Source organism: Amborella trichopoda, chromosome 9 (genome assembly GCF_054954075.1).
Source record: "Amborella trichopoda isolate Santa Cruz 75 chromosome 9, AtrichopodaSantaCruz75HAP2 v2.0, whole genome shotgun sequence".
NCBI lineage: Eukaryota > Viridiplantae > Streptophyta > Magnoliopsida > Amborellales > Amborellaceae > Amborella > Amborella trichopoda.
In genome coordinates, this window is record NC_142344.1 from 13,165,424 (window position 1) to 13,182,989 (window position 17,566).

General features: G+C 33.8%; 1 protein-coding gene and 1 long non-coding RNA gene across 3 annotated transcripts; one reads left to right on the forward strand and one right to left on the reverse strand.

Moving 5' to 3' along the window:
* Positions 1-220: 220 nt before the first annotated feature.
* On the forward strand, positions 221-2,259 carry LOC105421801 (uncharacterized). 2 transcript variants are annotated; one of them, XR_016040106.1, is made up of 3 exons: positions 221-387; positions 575-682; positions 1,123-2,259. It is a non-coding gene; the product is annotated as an uncharacterized LOC105421801 (long non-coding RNA). The 2 variants fall into 2 exon arrangements; XR_967159.3 differs by lacking the exon at positions 221-387 and having other exon boundaries at positions 543-682.
* Positions 2,260-5,733: 3,474 nt separating this feature from the next.
* LOC18424375 (protein BPS1, chloroplastic) lies at positions 5,734-8,375 on the reverse strand. The gene is made up of 2 exons (XM_006828963.4): positions 8,246-8,375; positions 5,734-7,036 (listed from the first exon to the last, which is right to left on the reverse strand). The coding sequence occupies exon 2, from the start codon at positions 7,026-7,028 to the stop codon at positions 5,919-5,921; it is 1,110 nt and encodes a 369-aa protein (XP_006829026.1). The 5' UTR covers positions 7,029-7,036; positions 8,246-8,375; the 3' UTR covers positions 5,734-5,918.
* Between the last annotated feature and the right edge of the window lie 9,191 nt (positions 8,376-17,566).

The following is a 17,566-nucleotide window of genomic DNA, read 5'->3' on the forward strand; positions in this document are numbered from 1 at the left end:
GGTTTCATTTATTACTTTCTTGTATTTATCTTTGGGTAGTTGATCAAGGCTGTGATCTCTCTAGATTTTGATGGGACAAGGATGAAAAGTCAACCTGGATATGAATTGGTTTTTCCGAATGGAGATGCAAGAGATGGGATACTGGATATGCATTGGTTTTTCAGAATGGAGATACAAGAGATAGGATACTGGATATGCATTGGTTTTTCAGAAATTGGAGATGCAAGAGATGGGATACAGTGGTGATGTCCAGTTCCTCTCTTATTTATGTACTGGCGGTTCCTTTTATATAGGTTTTTCTTTTGACTGATTTGCCCCGTAACAGCCGTTGTATATTGGTAAATCAATGTATAGTGTGATGTTGCCTCTTTGATCCAGCACTCCATGGTATGTTGTATCCATCCATGAATTGAGAAATGAATCTGCTAGAGTTTTGGAAGATGAATTGAGATTGTGGCATAGTCTTTATTGAAGTTCAGAATCATATCCAATCTTTAGTAATGGTGATACCTCATCAATATCCTGCTTGCGCTTGTATGTATGGAGTCTTGGCTTATCTGTTTGTTTGTTTCAGTTGCTCTAGCATGATGCTCACTCTTCTGGTGACAAAGGATTACTCTGCATTTTCGTGATCCATTTGAGCAAGATAAGATAACTGAAACATCGATTGCCTTGCCTTTGTGTAAGTTTAGGGTTTCGTATGTGTTTTTAATTTCTGAATTTCTGTGATCTTTTTAACAGACCTATTGATTTTATGTCTTGTAATTATAGTAAGTTTTTGGGTCTTTTTGAAGGAAACTATAATTTTTTGTAATTTTCTTGGGTGTTCTTGTTTGTTTCGGTTTCTTAGTCTTACTCAAATTTATAAAGTTCCTGTTTATGCTTTTTAAATTTATTTCAGAGTGTACTTGAGTCCTTACTAGAATGTGCATTCTAAGGATCTAGGCTGATCTAAACTCTGTAAGATGATTGAATCTCTGTATGTTTGGCCTGGTTACAATATGCTAGGGCCTTCTCTTTTATGATGTAATTGTGTCTCCCAATTTTCTTGTTATCTCCTTTCATTTTCCTATTATCTCCTTTCAATCCTTCTCTGGTTTTTTTTTTGGTGTTTCCTTGCAGTTTAACTATTGCTGGCGGATTTCCATTGCACTGCTCGGGCTACATTATGACTTTATTTCTCTTAACAATGTTGTTCAGTGAAGTTGTTGAAGAGGTGTTCTTTTGTTCAAACAAAAAAAAAAGTCGGGTTTTTCTTGTGGTTGGTTACAGATCATTGTGACCTGATTTTATCGAGTGCCCTTGTGTGCCGACGAATGAAGTGTAATTATGGTATCCATAGGTGATGTTGGCTTTTGTGACGCCAATGCCTAAGCTATTGCATTGCTTCTGTTGGCCCATGTAATTCTTATGGTTATGCTATTGGATTATTTCTGTTCAGTTTGCTGGATCATGTTTCCAAGATTCAAGAATTTTTTTTTTTTTGAAGAATCCAAGATTCAAGATAATTCCCTGGTAATTTGCAATCAACTTGATGCTGATAGAAGGTGGTTATCTTGAGATGTGGTGATGGAGTTCGGCAATTTGTTCAATATTTTAGGGGAACAAAGCAAATTGGAAAGGCGTTCTCATGTGCAGCTGATTTGATGAGTTCAAGCACTAGGTGTGGCATTGCTTCCGTGATAGGCAACAGGTTGAAGTGCTTATTGCAAACCATGGATTCACAGATGGTCGTCGGGTTTTGGGATAATAAATGCCCCATATTTGTCCCACCTTTCATTAGGTGCGATAATGATCAATGTCTGCATTCTTTGCGAAGTGTGATTATAGGTGGTCCTCTTGGTTGATTTTGGGAACGAAACATTGCTGGATACTGCCGTGCTCCTACAACAAAAGTTGGTTCGTGCTTTCGATATCAACCTGGTTCATGGGTTTGATTGGTTTGAATTATTGGATAACCCTCATCAAATTTTTTTTGGGTTGGTATGATTTGATATTGTTTCCGGGAGGCTTGCTTTCACGAGTATTGGCGCAGTTCTGAAAATTTTGTGCCCTTAGGTTTCATGTGATGGTCTTATTGGAGGCAATAATGGAGGCGCACAACATTGTTTGATGTTCCTTGAGATTATTGGATTTCTTGTGTGCTTTGTGTTGCATTATTTTATCAGTTACAACTTTTATTGGATCATTGCCACATGTTTTGATATGTATGGGAACGAGTTATTTTGACTGGATTGAATCTGCACTCGTGCAAGTCTGTAGATCCATTCTGTGGCCATCGGGACTTATTCCTAGTGGTTCTGGGAGACCTGCTGAGTTCTATCAATGTGATTTAGCTGTAGTGGTTTTGAGAGACCTGCTGAATTCTCCATAGGGATATATTTATGAAGGCGCACAGGTATTGTTTGATGTTCCATGAGATTTCTAAGCTGTGTTGCATTACTTTGTCAATGACATTTTTTATTAGATCATTGATGCATGTTTTGACATGTATGGGAACTAATTATTTTGACTGGATTGCTTCTGGCCTTCTGCAAGAGTAGATCTATGTTATGGGCATCGGGATTTATTTCTAGTGGTTTTGGGAGAGTAATCGGTGGCACACATTGGACTGTTTCGAATTTGTTGTCTAGCAGTGTGGTTTGATTTATCTGGACCCAACTTTGGACCTTCTTGTTGGCTAGCCTAGAGTTTCTCTTTATTAATTATATGATGATACCCTTGCATCCTGGTGATGCTGTAGGTGGGGGAGGTATATATCGATTGGTTATTTGCCCAATGGGCACCATGGCCTATGGCTTCTGAGTGGGCTCTGTTTGGTATGTTTTAATTATAGTCAAGTGCTTCGGATCTCTCGGTGGGGTGGTATATACAGTGGCTGTTGTAATATTGGGGGTTTAGGCTGCATCATGGTTCTAGCAACCATATTGTTAGCTGATTTGTATTTCAATTTCCTGTTGCGTTTTGTTGAACGGCTGGCAATTAGGTTTTTATATGCATTATGACTGGAGCATTGGACAGTATTGAGGTGATATCAGTGCCCGGAACATTCAAATGTCAAAAATATTGTTTACCATTTGTAGAGTTCTGGTGAATGGGTGGAAGTTATCCCTGATATCTTTGGATGTCAATTTTATTGACGTTCTATATTGGCTTTCTACATTGGATGGTACACAAATATGGAGGCTTCCCCTTCCATCCTTCATGATGGAAGGGCCGGCATCCACAAAACAGGTAGATTTCACCTTAAAAAGGCTTGCATGGAATGCCGCATTCCCACTTTGGAGCTTCCACGAGGTGAAGCCAAACACATTAGTAGGAGTTAGTAGGACCACTTATGAAAGTTTCCGAATATCAAACAGGCTCTTACATGCTCATTCCATAGCATCATACATAAGAAAGAACAGGAAATCAAAGATCAAGGTTAGCGCTTCCTTGGATGTCGGCCTTACATGCATTTTGGAGGTCTCAAAATAAGTAGGTCTCAAAAAACAACCTAAAAATATTGTTTCGATATAAAAAAAACTCTTAAATTAATCATCTAAACTTCGAGATACATGGATGTTAAAGAAAAAATGGATTTCAAATTCTAAAAATAATACATCTTGTAATATGTTATCCAGATCATGCATTTTCAAGATTTTCAATTACATATTGCTTTGCTTAATCTATACTATATTTGGAACATTTAATCTCATAATTAGGGGTCAAAATAGATTTTTTTGTCATCATACGGATTTCCTGAACCAGAACAACCTGGTGCACCTTAGTTGTATAGTATAAGTTGACACCTCATGCAACTTTATTGCGAAACTCACTAGGCAAACTAGCGCAGACATGAGCAAACAAGCAGTAAAGTGATTACTTTTTCATCCCGATTCAGTGAATGTCGGCAAGGGGAAGATGCGTGAAAAATGTGAATGATTGAACCAGGGGAAGATGCGTGAAAAATGTGAATGATTGAACCAGGGGAAGATGCGTGAAAAATGTGAATGATTGAACCATTGTTTGCAAAATCGTCCGATCTGGCCGGTTAAGGTGATCAATCGGTATATTTTAAAAAGAAAAAGAAACATATATATATATAAATTCTAAAAAATAAGAAATTTGATTTGTGATGCATTTTTAAATATTATTTACATCATGGTTGTGTTGGTCATTAATACTCACTTTTATATTTTTCCATCCTTTTTAAAAAAAATTTAACTTAGCTATTAAAAAATATAAAATGGTTTTAAATCTATTTTTCATTAATTTTCAACTTCATTTGAATATGTTTTGTTTGAACCATTATTTATATGTTTTTCATAGTTTAGTAGAAATTTTTTTGTATTTTTTTTATAATTTTTTAACATTTTTTTGACTGTCCAGGACTTGTCCGGTTAGAATGGTTAAAACGACCAGTTTACCGGTTAGGCTGGTTAAACTACTTCCAGGCCTATGTCTGGTTAACCGTTCTGGTTCTATTTTACGAACACTGGATTGAACAAGTGACAAGAAGTTTAATTTGAATCAGAATTTTAAAAATATATGGCTTGAAACCCCCCCAACCGCATCGAAATCGATGGGGACGCCCGCTCGGATCGGCTTTCCAAGACCTGCCCGTTTTTGTCGGAATAGGGAAACTCTTTCAAAGAAATCGGTTCTGACAAACTCGGTTCAAAGAAATTGGTTTCTCTATAGGTTCTCCACCAAAATCTCCAAATTTGCGCCAAATTTTCTCTCTTTGATCTACAATAACCCGAAAATCATTTTTGAATGAAAAAGCATCATGGATGAGAAACCCCATACCTTCCTTTGTGATTCCCCCATTTTCTTTCACAATTATTTCAAAATCTCCTTTTTTGAAGGCCCTCCACAAAACTACGACTACTTTGCAATTTCAAATTTGTGTATGTTTGGAATTTTCATGCTGGATTCTTACTTTTGGGCAATTTTTTAGAACCAACCACTTCACGATATATAATTTGAAATCGGATCGGTCCCACCAATCAACAATATGCATCAAGCAATTTAGATCCAGATCGCCTTTTATGAGCTCTGATTTTATGAATGGAAACCCCTATTGACTAAAATTTAATGCTTAAAAATTGGAGGTCTCTAAGGATATGTTTTCTATGAGCCCTAGGACTCATATGTAGAAATGATTCCCCTCTTAAAAATCCATGTTTGAGATGGATTTTGGACATAATTTTTAAGGAATACACAATCTCTAACACGTAGATCGTGAATATGTAAAAATAAAATAAAATTTCAAAAAACAAAAAAGATGATTTCATGAAAAAAAAAATTAGACCATTAGTTCTAACTTTTTTTGTTTTTTTAAAAGGACCACCCAAATTGCATACGTACTTAAGATAGAGCAATGCCTTTTATGCCTTGGGGGGTCACAAATGTAGAAATGCATCCCCTAACACCCACAATTTTCCTCGTAAGAAAACCGTGCTTAGATCCATAAAAAATATAAATATAAACATATTCAACCATTGTTAAACAAAGAAATGAGAATGAATGATTTTGTGGTTTTCCTTGTTTCTTAACTAAGAAAACTTGAAAATGCAATGCAATTTTTTCTTCTTTTGTTTCATTTTCCTCTTTATTTTGTTTTTCCGGATACCTATGGAAACCGCCGCCTGGATTTGAAGCCGTGGAATACCGGTTCAACAAACAATCGGTTGAAGGCATAAATTTGACATTCTCTAGTAGAAAAAGAACAGAAAGGGGAAAATAAAAGAATTTAAAGTAGTAGTTTAATTAACATACAATATTTACATGAAATACTTCCCGAGAAACAAACCTCAAGGTTACCAGAACTCACACAACACTCACACCGTAGCCCATAAGAAGACACTATAACCTATAAATTGTTCTATCACCAACCAAATCGCACACGCTCTACTTTACAAACCGTCTTATTTTCATTGCTGACATCTTTCAAATACGTCAGCTTCGTTCCGCTCATGTTGGGAATCAGACACTCTCAAGTTACAAAGAAGAGCATCCCTCCCACCGAGCACAATCTGAAAGAAACCATGCAACTGCTTCGATACAAGATCAAGACCATGCACAAGCTTGTCCACACTTTCCCGCAACTCTTTCACCGACTTCCCTAAAGAAGTAGCTTCTTTCTCACCAACATCTGAAATACGAGACACATTTTCAATCATGGCATTAAGGTTGATGACACAGCCATCGACTGCTTCCATTTCTTTAATAATAATGGTAACTGATCCTTCGGAGTACAATCTCCTAATGTCACCATTAATGCTTGTTTTAAGGTCATTGAAGGATGAAGACCACAAGAACTCATCAGGAACACAAAGGTCCATTAAAGGTGCTGCCGTGCCAGAGAGGGCAGCTGTGAAAACACAGCAAACAAAAAGTGTCTCGGCCTTAACTCCATACAGGGCTCTTAATAAAACCTTCCCTTTTGTAGATGATTTCAACTTGGTTGAACATAGAGATCCAGCCATTCCCTGTAATAACCCAGAACAATGTTCAAGCTTCGAGTTCCTCGGGGATGCAGTCCTCAATGCTTTCGAACCACTTTGGTACATCCATTCAAGAAGGGAATCACGGGCTCGTAACATCTTATCGGTTGAAGGAAATCCAACTGATAAATCTAACAAATGTAAGCTATAGTTAAGCATAAGCATGCCCTGATCAAGTTTAGAGATTTGAGATGTCAACGCCGTGCTAATGTCAAGTAACTTGCCGCTGTCTTCCAAATATGCATCCATCCATTTATCATCCCACTCAGATGCCGGGAATTGAAGGTCGTTAATGAGGGTCTTCACATCAGTGTGGGTTTCAGCTAAAGATTCTATAGCCAATTTCATCCATGAAAGAGTCAAGGCATCTCCCTTCTCCTTTGGGATTAATCTCTTTATTCTTTCGGCTAAGCTTTGCTCGAAGGAATTCAGTAAGGGGGCAAGTTTTGGTGAGAGAGAAGATCGCTTGGGGAGCATCGTTTTAAAGGGATTTCCGAAGGCAAAGAAGGGACGGCGACAATCATGGGGACGACTCATTGTCAAATCTAAACACAATGCAAGAAGTAATAAGAAACAAGGATGAAATTAACCATCTTACAGTATTTACATACAAGATATAATTCTTGGATGTCAAATAAGAACACGATTACTAGCAAGAAGAGAAAGCCTGATTTTACACAATCAAGATTGATCATTGAGCAGGTAAAAAAGAAAAATCATCACTTCTGAGATATAGGGTGAATTTTATCCTAAATTAAGATATCAATCTCTCTATAAAATAATGAACAGATGATCAATATGCACTGGTTTTCCTTTAGGCCAAATCACAACAGGTTTCAGTAACACTTGTTGTCTACCAATCTTAGATGCATTTATGACGCTATTCTCATGAGGAATTTGGCCAAATTTATTGAGTTCACAGTGTTTCATAAAACTTTCGGCCAAGGATCTGCTAAATCCCACCCCAAATTTCATGATTCAAACATATTCAATTAGAATTTCAATAAAAGAGGGGTTTTTCCCTTTTGTGAAAGTCAGATATTCAGTCGCAAATTAACTCGACAAAAAATGAGATCCACTGCATGCTTTATCATTCAGGAGAAGATCGGAGAGCATCCATATCAATTTAATTTTGATAACTAAAAATATGTAAGATTCATTGTTTTAGGTCAAATCGTATGAGCATCGTCATCAATTTAAACAGAAAACCCATCTAGATATCCTAAAGCTCATTGCTGCAAGTCAAATATTTCATCTGATGAACACACAAACAACAACATAGCAATTAATCATAAGAAAAAATCGTTCCTATCAAATATGGTAGATCTCCTAAGGAGTGCAGATATGAAAGAATAATATAGGAATTAAAACCCTTATATGATCTTTATCACCAGCAAGAAAAGAAACACCTAGATCGGGTGGAAATTATTCATAATTCCACAGATCTGGCACAAAAACATCACTTTCATAGACATAAAACATGAAAAGACGAAGTATACGGATATCAGGATAGATAAAACACATAAACCTCAAATCACCCATTTTTATGAACTTAGATCACTAGAAAGCCGAGTTTTATTGCAAAATTTTCAGTAATAAATCCATCGATTCATATCAAATGAAATGGAAACCCCTAGATCACTAGAAAGCCAAAATTTATTGCAAAATTTTCAGTAATAAATCCGTCGATTCATATCAAATGAAATGGAAACAAACAGGAAAAAAAGAGATGGTAACATAAAAAGGAAGCATACCTGGATAAACAGAGAAACTGGTTTTAGACTTGAGCTGCAGAAACGTTCTGAAACCAAACCCTAATGTTAAAAGGATTTTTTGTCTTCGTTTATATAGGAGATGCGCGTTTTACACTAAAAGAAATATAGCGTGAGCGCGTTCAAAGTACGTTATTTCCTTTAAAGAGTTCAGTGCGGTCAACAGTGAAGAACTAATATAAGAGGGGAGCGATAATTGCGTAGAATAGGTGGACAGAGAAACGTGTGGTGTAAATGCGCGAGAGAGAGCAAGTGGGAGAAGAGAGAGAAACGTTATCTGGAATTGTACGTGGACGTGGTCAATAGTAGAGAGACAAGGCAAAAGAAAAAAAAAAGGATCATTCTTTAAATTAATTTTTTTTAAAAAAAAAAAAAAAAAAAAAAAAAAGTTTATATAAGGTGTCAATCTTACTCACCAAAAAAAAAAAAGTGTCAATCTTATATTGTGCAATTTAAAAACGGTTAGAAAAGGTTATTTCTATGCTGAAAACTCTCAATTCCATCATTCATCTAAATCACAAGATTCATAAAAAAAAGAGAAAAAATTGAGACTTCTAGTATTAAAAGTTTTTTATTTTTTAACATATTATTTCAACAGTCTATTTTCAAGATTTTTAAGTATTTATTTATAGATTTGCTTGTAAGCCACTATTTTTGAAATTTTCAATTTCATAATTGAGAGCAACGGTAGATTTTCATATCACCAAGGCTTTATGGCACCGAAATGCATTTTCAAGATAGTTTTGAGGTGTACCTTACCTCAATAATATAAGATGGACACCTTACGCAAACCTCACGGCAGCCCGGCTAGGCCTGGTCAGCTTGACTTAAAAAAAAAAAAGGTAAGATTTGGTCTACACACAGGCTCAGGGCCGTTCAGACATCAAACCAAGCAGCACAATAGTTTTCTTATTTTATGTTATTTTTTAATTTATTTTTAGCCGTAGTAAGTCGTTGGTGGATTAGAATGAGAGACGTGGAGAGCGGTGTGGCGCACACAGCTTAAAACGACCATTCAACGCGCACCGTCTTTGAAAAGTCCAAACAAAGTGGCTCCAATAGTGCTGCGGTGCGAGAGTAAAGAAATAAATAAATTCGCTCCATTTCCACGAAATTAGAGCGGTGTGGCGCACACAGCTTAAAACGACCATCCAACGCGCACCGTCTTTGAAAAGTCCAAACAAAGTGGCTCCGATAGTGCTGCAGTGCGAGAGTAAAGAAATAAATAAATTCGCTCCATTTCCACGAAATTTCGTTCGTTCGTTCGTTCGTTGTCGTTCTTAGCATTGTCCCCGTTATATCCGATGTTCAGATGGCTGCAGTGGTTACACTTTGAGAGAGAGAGTCCGGAAGCATAGCATCTACAAACCATGGAAACAAGCGGTCCAAATGTTTTTTCACTATAGTTTTTATTTTTAATTTTTTAAATTTATTTATTTTTTTATATATATTTTTACTATAGTTATTATTTAAAGTTTTTAAAATTTATTTAGTTTTCATATTCAGGATCTCCATGTTAGAGATTACATGTCTTTAAAAATTAAGTCCCAAAATCCATCCAAAAAATTGCTTTTTTTTACTATAGTTATTATTTTTATTTTTAAAAATTTATTTATTTTTCCATATATTTTTCTACTATAATTATTATTCAAAGTTTTTAAAATTTATTTAGTATTCATGATCTCCACGTAAGAGATTACATGTCCTTAAAAATTAAGTCCCAAAATCCATCTAAAAAATAGATTATTAATAGACTTGCATTTCTACATATGCAGGCTTGGCCGCATAAAAAAACGGATCCATACTACATTATTAAGCTAGAGTTAAGGGATGGACACGTATCGTAAAAATAAAAAAATACCTTATGATCAGAGAAACAATAAGGTTATGAGTCCTAGAGTTAGAGTATAATAAGCTAGAGTTAAGGGAGGGAGTTGGGTGGAGATGAATAGAAAAAGAAGGGAGAAAGAGATCTGAAGAGAGAGTGCATGAGAAATGAAAGATTTTTATGGAAGCTCATAGGTAGGGGAGAGAGATAGGGAAAGGTGGAGAGAGAAAATGTATGTAGAGATAGAAACTCGAAAATAAAAGACATATATGGATATATAAAATATTGAGATTGAGAGATTAATGTATGAGATATTTTAGGGGAGATGAGATATTTTTATGAAAACTTATGTATAGGAGAGAGAGAGAGAGAAAAAGGTGGAGAAAGAGAATGCGTGTGCAGATAGGGACTTGAAAATAAAAGATATATATGGGTATACAGAATCTTGAGATTTGATCTTATTTTAGAAGAGATGCGATATTTTTTTAAAAGCTTGTGTAGTCGAGAGAAAAAAAAGGGAAGGGGAGAGATTTGATCTTATTTAGGAGAGATGAGATGTGTTTTTGAAAGCTTATGTGTAGATGAGAGAAAAAAAGGGAAGGGGAGAGGTTTGCACGTCTTGGAAACTGAATATTTTCTTTATACAGGAAATCTTATTTTAGGAGAGATCAGATATTTTTTTGACAACTGAATATTTTCTCGATATAAGAAATCTTATTATTTTAGGAGAGATCAGATATTTTTTTTGAAAGCTTATGCGCAGATGAGATAAAAAAAAGGAAGGGAAGAGATTTGCACGTCTTGGAAACTGAATATTTTTTCTATACAGGAAATCTTATTTATCTATACTACATTATGAAATCAGAGTTAAGAGGTGGACATGTGTCTTAAAAATAGAACGGGACCCTTTCATGAGAAAATAAGAAGGGACTCTATGGTGCGAGAAACAATAAGGTTAGGACTACTAGAGTTAGGCTGTATAAAACCAGAATTAAGGAGTATGGTGGGAGAAACAATAAGGTTAGGACTCCTAGAGTAAAGCTATATTAAGCCATGGAAGTTCTATTTATCATTCTTTCAAGTCAATACATGCTACCAAAAATATTGAGAGCTAATATTCAAACCAAAGAGACAAAAAGAAAATATGGGGGCCGATCCATAAAAATATTGAATATTATTTTTATGCCATTTTTGTATGTCAATATGGTATTGTTAATTAAAAAATGCCTTGCAAGTGAGTGATCCTTAGGACTAATACTAATATGTTATCATTTGCAATATACTATCTCGAAAGTTAGTGGCTCTTGGTTTCCTTTTAAAATTATATGATATATTTTCGGCACAGTTACATTATTGATCGCACTTTTCTATATGTATTGTTTGCATATGCATCTTCTTGGAGGACGACAGATCGTAAGATGAACTGGCGTCTAGGTTAATGTAGGACTTTTGGGTAGAATTTTCTATTTATGATGCATATGCTTATGACATTAAAGTTCTATGAGACATGGTTACCAGAGAAACTAGCAATTCAAACTCAGACATAAAGTATATGCATATTTACATGCTATGTATATATCAATTTGCATATATCTGCATGTATGTGTGCGCCTGTGAAATACCAGTAGGTATGATGTGTTGGGTAATAAACTTAAAAAACAATGAAAATTGTCAAGCATTTAATTCATATAATATTTAGTTCAAATATCTAGTTGTCTGGAGACATTCAAATTAAACAGGGTATTTGTAGTTCTAAGTTTTCAGAATTTTATAAAAACATCTAATGCATGTGCTCTCAAACTATTGGAATTTTGAAATGAAATCAAGTTGATCTGAACATGGAAATTAGTATTAGTCAATTAACACTTAGTGTATTTGAAGAGGGAAAGGAAGTTGATTGGAGAGAGAGGAAGAGAGAGAGATTCCATAGTAGAATATAATATTCACCTATTTTAAAACTTGAAACATTTTAAAATATCTTATTTTCTTTTCTTTTTTATATTATAAATTCGATTTATTGCTATTTTTTCATTCATTTTAATAGCATAAACTTTAAATTCACTTATGATTACTGTTTCCTTAATCTAAGATTTATAAAAAGTTATTAAATATTGATTTTCATACTAACCATCCATGAATGCCATAATTTCATGATCGCGTCATTTAATTGCAACCTACAAAAAAGTAAAGTGTGATGAATTTAATATTTTAAAATATCAAAATAAATTATGTTTTCTTAACTATTAAAAGAAATAACTATAATATACTATGTATTTTAAAAATAATGTGTAGTTCATAAAAATACTTGATGTTGTTTTCCATAAAAAATTTCAAAGTTTGTAAATAGTTTATGACAAATTTCTTATTTTTTTCAAAATAAAATTTTAAAAGATCCTAAAAAACAGTGCATATATTTCCATCATAGACAATGACAACAATGCCATTGTTTTATTGCGTTGGTGTTATATATTTCATTGTCGTTTTCTATCACATATTTACATGATTATTTACGTAATTGCTTATTTCATTCTTACTTGCAACATACGTAATCCAACTAGTGATATTTTAATTATAATTTTTATCAGCAAAAGCATTTAGTGGTATGACAAGCCCACTATCGAAAAGTTTGTCATCCAAAAAGCCAAAATACTTGGTGGGAATTTCTTTTTGAGAAATCCTTTTCTCACCCAAAATACTTACTAAGTGAGGTTATATAAGGTGTCCACATTAAACAATCAAAGTAAAGCGCACCCTTAAACTCTACTAAAAGATGCAATTTTGACGTTACAAACTCACAATAACCTAAAAATGTATTTCTAACCCTATTTATGAAATTTTGAATTCCAAAAAATTGTCTAAATTAAACATATCTATGAGCACTAAAAAATCTTGAAAATTGATGGTCTAAGTAATATGTTACAAGATGATGTGCATTATTTTTAAAACTTGAAATCCATTTTTCTTTCATATTTATACGTATCGATGTCAAGATGATATGTTGGAGCGTTTTTTAGCTTCGAAATAATTATTTATATTGGGTTTTTTAGGTGCACCTTACTCTTACTATATAAAGTTTAACTTATATAACTTTCTAATCATCTGTTAGTGACACCGTATCTTGCAAAATTTCTTGTGAAACTTAGCGAGCCAAGGTTTTACCATTTGAGCACCAGATGGTGGGCTCAACATGGTTCAACCAAAAAACCTTCCAACAACCAATTCAATTAGTCTGTTCGACTCAATTGGCTCCACAAGTTCAATATTTAAGGCAACCTAGTAAACTGAATCAACTGGTTTATAAAAAAATACAGTTGGGTGTTGTATCCCAAACTCAAATGTAGTACTCCATGTTAGGCAACCATTTAGCTACTAGTCAAGTCACTTAAGTTCCAATGAATGAATTAGCCAACATGGAAGTGAATATGGAACACCTTCAATATGTTATCTATACTACATTATTAAACAAGAGTTAAGGGGTGGACACGTGTCACGAAAAAAAAAAAAGGTCTCCAATTGTATAGAGGCTATAGGACACGTTCCTAACTCTAAGAGTAGAGAGAAGGGAAGAGAAAAAAAGGGAAGAGAGTGAGGGAGTACGCATAAATTATAGGGGATACAATGATACCTCTAGATAGAAGGCAAACTCTAGATGGAGTTATGTGACATCTCTCGAGGTTTGCATTCCAAAATTTAAATTCCTAAAATATAGGACCTCTAGATATTTTTAATATTTATCCAAAATAGAAAAATTTTCTTTAATAATCCCTATGACGTGTATGTCTACGTGACATTGTAGACATGGATAGTCATAAACTCTTTAGGAATTGGAAATTCTTAAAAAAGTAACCTCTAGATAATTATCTATATATGTCCCAATTGAGAGATGAGAGTAGAGAAAGATGGAATCTCATAATACAAGATTTTAGGAAATCAAGATTTTAATAGGATTTATTTGAAAGAATATGCACAAGAGAGAGAGATAATGTAAGATTTTAAAAAAGAGAGAGAGTACATGCAAGAGAGAGATTGAGAGATTTTAGGAGAGATTTTGAGGAGCAAGGGAGAGTACGTGCAAGAGAGAGGAAGGGGAAGAGGAAGAAAGGGAAGAGATGAAGAGAGAGCTCAATCTTCTAAAATAGAAAAGAGAGCATATTAGAGAGAGAAGAGAGAGCGTATGTATAAGAGAGAGAAAGAGCATATTAGAGAGATAGATAAATGCATGCATATTTTAAGAAAATCTATACTTACTATATCCTCACCTAAAATATCTCTCATGCTAAGAGAGAGAGATTTCATATCCCACTTTATGTTCAGACTTCTATCCTAATTAGGTATAAAAGTCTTATAAATAGAACTCTCTCAAGCTATGTTTTATTAGATTCATGGCCCCTCTCAACCTTTCAAAATAGGTATGCTATATTTTATTTTTCATGCAACAATGTATGCTTCGTCTCCCTCTCCCTCTCTTTCTCTCATTTTCTTTTTCTGCTTATGTATGAGTTTCATAAATTTATTGATTTATAGTTTTTAGTTTGTTATTTGAACTAAGGAAGTTATGGCTTTTTAGTTTTTTAATCAATTTTTTGGCTATTTGAAGTGAGAAGTTGAGTTAAGTATATATTAGGAATTTTGATGGTTATTGCATGCTCTTCCTGTTATTCTTCTGGTTTTTGGTAGTTAAATTTTGAATAAAAGAATCTTAGGATTTTGTTCATGAATAAATTGAGATACTCATCTAATTGTTTTGTCATGAAATTGCAAATTTGGAATAATTCAATGTATACTAGTGTGTATAGTTTTACAACACTTAGCAGTTAGTCTGAATAATCTTCTACTTTCCATTAGTGAAGTTATATATGTTTTTCTTTTATCAGGGATTGGGCAACATTTTGTACTCTTCTAGGCATGTTGAAGCATTTACTCGTATTGATCTCCATGTACTTTGTTGTATGGCCAGTGAGCCATGGGTCAAATTACTCTTTTTACTGTATACGCATGGAACATGCACATGTGGTTATCAGAGTTTATTAAAAGAATATAAAGGAGTTGTTCCTGGAAAGTTCAAGCAAAACCCAGTCGTTAAGAAAAGTCAAATTCTTAAATGTTAATATAAAAAATACCAATCGTTAAGAAAATTCAAATTCTTAAATGTTAATATAAAAAATGACCGATTCCCAATTTCAGAAAGAAAAGAAAAATAACCTCAAGAGCATCATGTGTCTATCCTTTGTATAACTTTTCTTTCTCATTCATGGTTAAACTATGATGCTCTTATCCGATAAAATTGGAACAATAACGTGAATTATAATGCCGCTAGAAGAAACATTACACGGTAGTCATTATATGACGTTTAAGGTCTCCAAGTAGCTTACCATGAATCTGTTTTCTGCATAATCTTCATATCTATTCCTTAAAAGTATCATAAATATTGGTTAAGTTATACTTTTCTTCTGCTTAGACAGTCATCAAATACGTGCAATTTTTTACCGTCAAATAACCACCCATCCAACAACTGAGTCCTCGACACTCCTATTCAAAAGTGTATTTATATTTTCCTGGAGTGTCACATTACTGATCCGGATGCTCTCCAAGATAGAGAATGAATATCGCGGAGGTAATCTCCATCCCAAGGATAATATCACAATACTAAATTCACAATTGAGGGATTAACCATGGCCCTCGTGGCACACTCTGTATTGGGATTTTCCATAATCCATAGAAGAAAGGTACGGAAGAAAGGTATGGAACATCCATTAACATGTAATAGATGCTACATGTAGTTACATATAGTGTTTCTAACCCCTGCAGTAATCTCACAGCAAATATAGAATTATGGCATTTTAATTTTTCAGTGATTCAACAGAATTTACTTATAATATAAGAAATATAAATCATATATAATAATATAAGATTATTATATATATTATATTTAATATAATAAATATTGTATACATTAACAATATAAATATATATGATATTATATAATATATACATATGGGTGAAAATTATTGTAAACTAAAGTGTACTTTTAAATGTTGTTGGCTTGAAGATCTATGTGCCTTCCATAGTCCATCGATTTGTTATTCATATTTATGATTGCTTCCTGATGATTTCATTTTGTTTTTGAACATCTTCTCAATTGCAGAAATCAAGAAGACCGACAACCACTAATAAGCTATTCTCTTTAAAGCCCTCGCTCTCAAACGATCATTTCTTTGCTCTCTAAAGGCGTATGCTAGTAGTAATACTACTAATAATAAAATAAGAATTTTTATATTTTCTCATTGTTTGCCGTAATATATTTAATAAAATGGTTGATAAAACCACTAACCAATTATTTAATTTGTAATAGTCCATGCATGCACCCATAAAACTACCAAAAGTCAATAGAATTGGCTTGATGCGTATATGCTTTTCTTTTTGTGTTTTTTCTTTTTTATTATTATTATGCATGTTGTACTTACATGAAATCAAATAGCATATATTCATTTTTATGTAGTGCGATATTTATCTGCTCCTATCTTATTTGTTGTATGATTTACTGAATTAGTATACAGTACATATTAAAAAATTGTAGTAACTATGTAATGAAAGGAAATGGGTCGTAACCCTAGAAACCACTCAATTCGTAAGAGTTCGTTGAACAAAGATCAACACAGAGATTCACGTTCCCGTGCTCATTTGAGAGTGATCGAAAGGGCCATCTGAGAGTGATCGAAAGGGCATATTAGCATGTTCAATATGAACAATCTTAAAATTGGAAACTAATATTTCACAAGACATTTCTATACCATTAAATACTATTCCTTTAGCATTAAACTAATTCTCCAATGACAATATCCATGAGCACTCGGAGAGAAGAGATCCTTTGCATATGGATATAGCTAATATAATATATCCATCACTTTCTGAGGATGCCTCTATTATTGACAATGACAATGGTACAAACTCAAAATCATTGTTGTTTCATACAAATTTTGCTCACATATTTTTTCGAGAAAAAAATCCTCAAAACTTAATTATCTTGCTTTCAATTAAGATGCACCATTGACAAACCAATTCTCCAATGACAATATCCCTTACCACTCAAAGAAAAGAGAGATCATTTGCATATAGATGTAGATAATGGAATATATCCATCAGCTTCTGAGGATACCTCATGTATTATTGACAATGACAATTGGTGCCATCTCAAGCCTCCCATTATTTGTCGACATTGTCATGCACTCAAATTTCAATATGAACCTCCTGTTTTCTGTTGTGGAGGAGGTGGAGTTGAGTTAACTCACCCAGATACTTTGAATGAACTTTATGAATTATTTACACAATCATTTTATCTTACATGGCGACTCCAAAAGAATATTCGATGATATAATGGTGCATTCCAATTTACTATGTTTGTTTCTAGAGATGATAAAACAAGTTCTCAAAACAAAAGCGACAAATAATTTTTAAGTGAAAGGGCATATCAACCA

Coding starts and splice junctions, on each gene's coding strand:
- LOC18424375 (XM_006828963.4), bottom strand. CDS start 7,028: ATGAGTCGTCCCCATGATTGTCGCCGTCCCTTCTTTGCCTTCGGAAAT.